This window comes from Myotis davidii, unplaced genomic scaffold, assembly GCF_000327345.1.
Source record: "Myotis davidii unplaced genomic scaffold, ASM32734v1 scaffold614, whole genome shotgun sequence".
In the NCBI taxonomy this organism is placed as follows: Eukaryota; Metazoa; Chordata; class Mammalia; order Chiroptera; family Vespertilionidae; genus Myotis; species Myotis davidii.
This window is the reverse complement of record NW_006287807.1, coordinates 99,973-103,143: the sequence shown is the minus strand read 5'-3', so window position 1 is coordinate 103,143 and position 3,171 is coordinate 99,973. Positions and strand designations below refer to the sequence as shown.

Here is a 3,171-nt window from a genome sequence, read left to right as displayed (position 1 = left end):
CACTGACCTCAAAACCTCTCCCCATTCAAGAAGCAGGAGGAGGGTTAGGAAAGGAGGAGCAATCATGCAGAGCTCTGTTCCTTGTGGATGATAGTAAATACTGGAAAGACAACAACAGTCTCAAGAACAGGCCTTTGCAGGAGCTCAGAGACCTGAGAGGAGCACATGTGGAGGCTCTGAACTGTAACACCCACTAATGATTCATGTGATTCGTGTCTGTTTCCCATGGGATACAAAGCTCGAAAAGAAAACTGCCATACTTAGCACTGGGGTGCAGCCAAGCCTCATGGGCTCTTATTTAAGGTGGAAGTGGTTGCTCAATCTATATATACTAGAGGCCCAGTGCACGAATATGCAAATTGTCCCCATGGGATTTCAACTGGGAGACCAATTGCTAGCTATGATGTGCATTGACCACCAGGGGACGGCCCAGAATGAAGGAAGGCCCTGGCCAGCAGCTGGCAGCTGGGGAAGGGAGGCCCCAGCTGGCAGCCAGAAGGCCCCGATCAGCCCTGATGGCAGGCCAGGCCTAGGGACCCTACCAGTGCATGAATTTTGTACATTGGGCCTCTAGTATAGATATAATTTATTTCCCCTGAATAGGAAAAAATCTGAAGTGACAGAGCAGACTTTTTCTAATATGCATGATGGCCATGGCTGCTTTTTGTTGTTGTTTGGTTTTATTTATGCCCACCCCTAAACAAGGGAAACAGAAAGTGGAAATCTACTTTTCTTACATTTTGGCACAGTCTGCATTTCAGAACGTAAGAGGTATCTGTGGAAAAATATTACAAAAGAGTGATAGCTTCCCTCTAGCTAGTCTGATAAATTATATTAGTATAAAAAGAAAATCATTAGCAAAGACAAATGTAATCAGAAAAATCACAAGCCTTAATGAATTAATCATGATGAAATATATTTTCTTTAAAAACAAAAAGCAAAAGAAAACCAGACACAAACCTGTCCTGCAGCACAGGGAAGTAAAGCAGGTAATCGACGCCATTGATTTTTATTCTTCCATTTCCATGTTCATAAACAACTGCCTCTGCTTTTGCACTCTTTCTTCTACCTTTAAAAATATAAAATTTCTAATAGTAAAAATCTGAAAGAGCAGGGCTTTGAGACAATAAAGTCACATTAAAATTTTTTCTTCCAAATAACAATATATAGCACTACACAGGAAACTCCACAACTACTATACAAGTCAACCAAAAATAAACAGGTAAACTATGCCATAATCAATGTAATAGAGCTTATTATGTGGTAATTTTGAACACTACAATGACTTTAAGTTAGTTAAATATGAAGTAATTTATATTTATTTATATTACTTTAAAAAAAATCAACCAATTTACAGTGTTCTTTTATATTCAATAAGAATGTATTTAATCATATAATTTTTAAATATTTGAAAAGTATAAGATATAATTGATAGAAATGAAAGTAATGACGAAGCAAGATGTTAAATTTGTAAGAGTTGCAGGTGTATCATTTAATACTTTAATTTAAAAAAATATATATTTTTATTGATTTCAGAGAGGCAGGGAGAGGAAGAAAGAAACATCAATGATAAGAGAGAATCACTGACTGGCTGCCTCCTGTACACCCCACTAGGAATTGAGCTGGTGACCTGGGCTTGTGCCCTGACCGGGAATCGAACTATGACCTCCTGGTTCATAGGTTGATGCTCAACCACTGAGCCATGCCAGCCAGGCTAGTATGTTAATTTTTAAAAGTCACACCATGTCAAATGTCTGCACACCTACAAGGAGAAGGTGAGTGAAGGCCTAAAGTTCTCAAGTCTCATAGTTGTAGCTTCTGATATGCAGACTAATGGGCACTTTCATTTTTTTATAAGAAACCTTTATTATAAATGTTTTAGTGTTTCTACCAGTTCAAAGTGTAAAAATAAAAAGATTTAACATAAATATATGAAAATAAAAAAGGGTTAATATGATTCTGTAGGAATGTGTCCACATTTTTTTTAGGACATTAAAATTTCAATAGAATCTTAAAAATGAGGAATTCCAAGGTAGCAATAGCAAAAATAAACAAACAAACGAATCGAATGAATCCCAGAGAGCAATAGCAAATAAAAATCCCTGTAGATTCATAGCCACCATGGAGCTCACTTCTCTCCGTGGAGTGCCATTACCTTCGCTGGTGCTGAAGGCCTTTCCCTGCGCGTCATGCTGCACGGGCTCAATCGGCTGCTTCTTCGACTGCACAGTGACACTCCTGCGGAAGCTCTGCACAAACTCTCCGGCAGCCCCGCACTGCAGTAACCTCTCCATCAGCCGCACGAACTGCGCGTACTGCACACAATACAAACTCATTAGAAGATGCAAGTGTAATTGCATTTGCTAAATTTTTTCTATTTTGATAGACTCGATCTTTCCAATGTTGCTTTCATGATGGTTTTGACAGGATGACACGTGGGCACCTTCATGCTGCTTTTAACGCAGCGTGCAGAGATGCAGCACTTACCCGTGGATCTTCAGGGCTCACTCATTTCTTTGAGAAACAAAGAATATGTCAATCAAAGAAGTCAACTTCTCCATATTTTGATGACGTGAAATTGAGATTTAAATTCATTTTCAAAAAAATATTTAGATGATCTTCAAGAGTAATTTCTACTTCTTATTAGAACAGTATTTAGAGGAGCTTCATAAATAATTTCCAGTAAGTTATGTGTAGTAAAATGGGAAGAGTTTGATTTTGAGAAAATGTACTCTTAAATTATATTTCATAATACACTTGGCAAATATATCTTTAGCTGTTCAAGCTGTGTTACTTTAATGTTTATGATTTCCTTTAAAACCGAACAATCAAGCTATTTAAAAATTCAAGAGATACTTGACTTAAAGGGCAACCTCTTGAAATAAATTATCCTTGCTACTCTGTGCATTTTTTTTAATAGTTCTTGAACATGTGATTAGAAAGTAAACAACTTGGTATTAACCCCTTAAAATTATAAGTCAGAATAATCACTCTAAAGTGTTTTTGCAAAAGGAAACAACTAATACTTGAGATCCTCAGGTATGTGCAGTATGAAACCAATTGTGATCATCTTATGTTTTTGCCAACCCTAAAAGTCACACTCGTCTTTGTTACCATTGCCTTTAGTGTGAAAATCTGCTATTGGTAACTTGAATCATAGAAGAATCTCAC

The 3,171-nt window shown here is 37.2% G+C and overlaps 1 protein-coding gene across 1 annotated transcript in view; it reads right to left on the bottom strand.

Annotated features, from left to right (window-relative positions):
- MRPS9 (mitochondrial ribosomal protein S9) overlaps positions 1–3,171 on the bottom strand; it is an 80,969-nt gene that overhangs the window by 4,257 nt on the left and 73,541 nt on the right. The window contains exons 8-9 of the mRNA XM_015561180.1: positions 2,156–2,315; positions 961–1,069 (exon numbers count right to left, since the gene is read on the bottom strand). Of these exons, the coding sequence (XP_015416666.1) occupies positions 961–1,069; positions 2,156–2,315 (269 nt within the window). The remainder of the gene's footprint in view (positions 1–960; positions 1,070–2,155; positions 2,316–3,171) is intronic.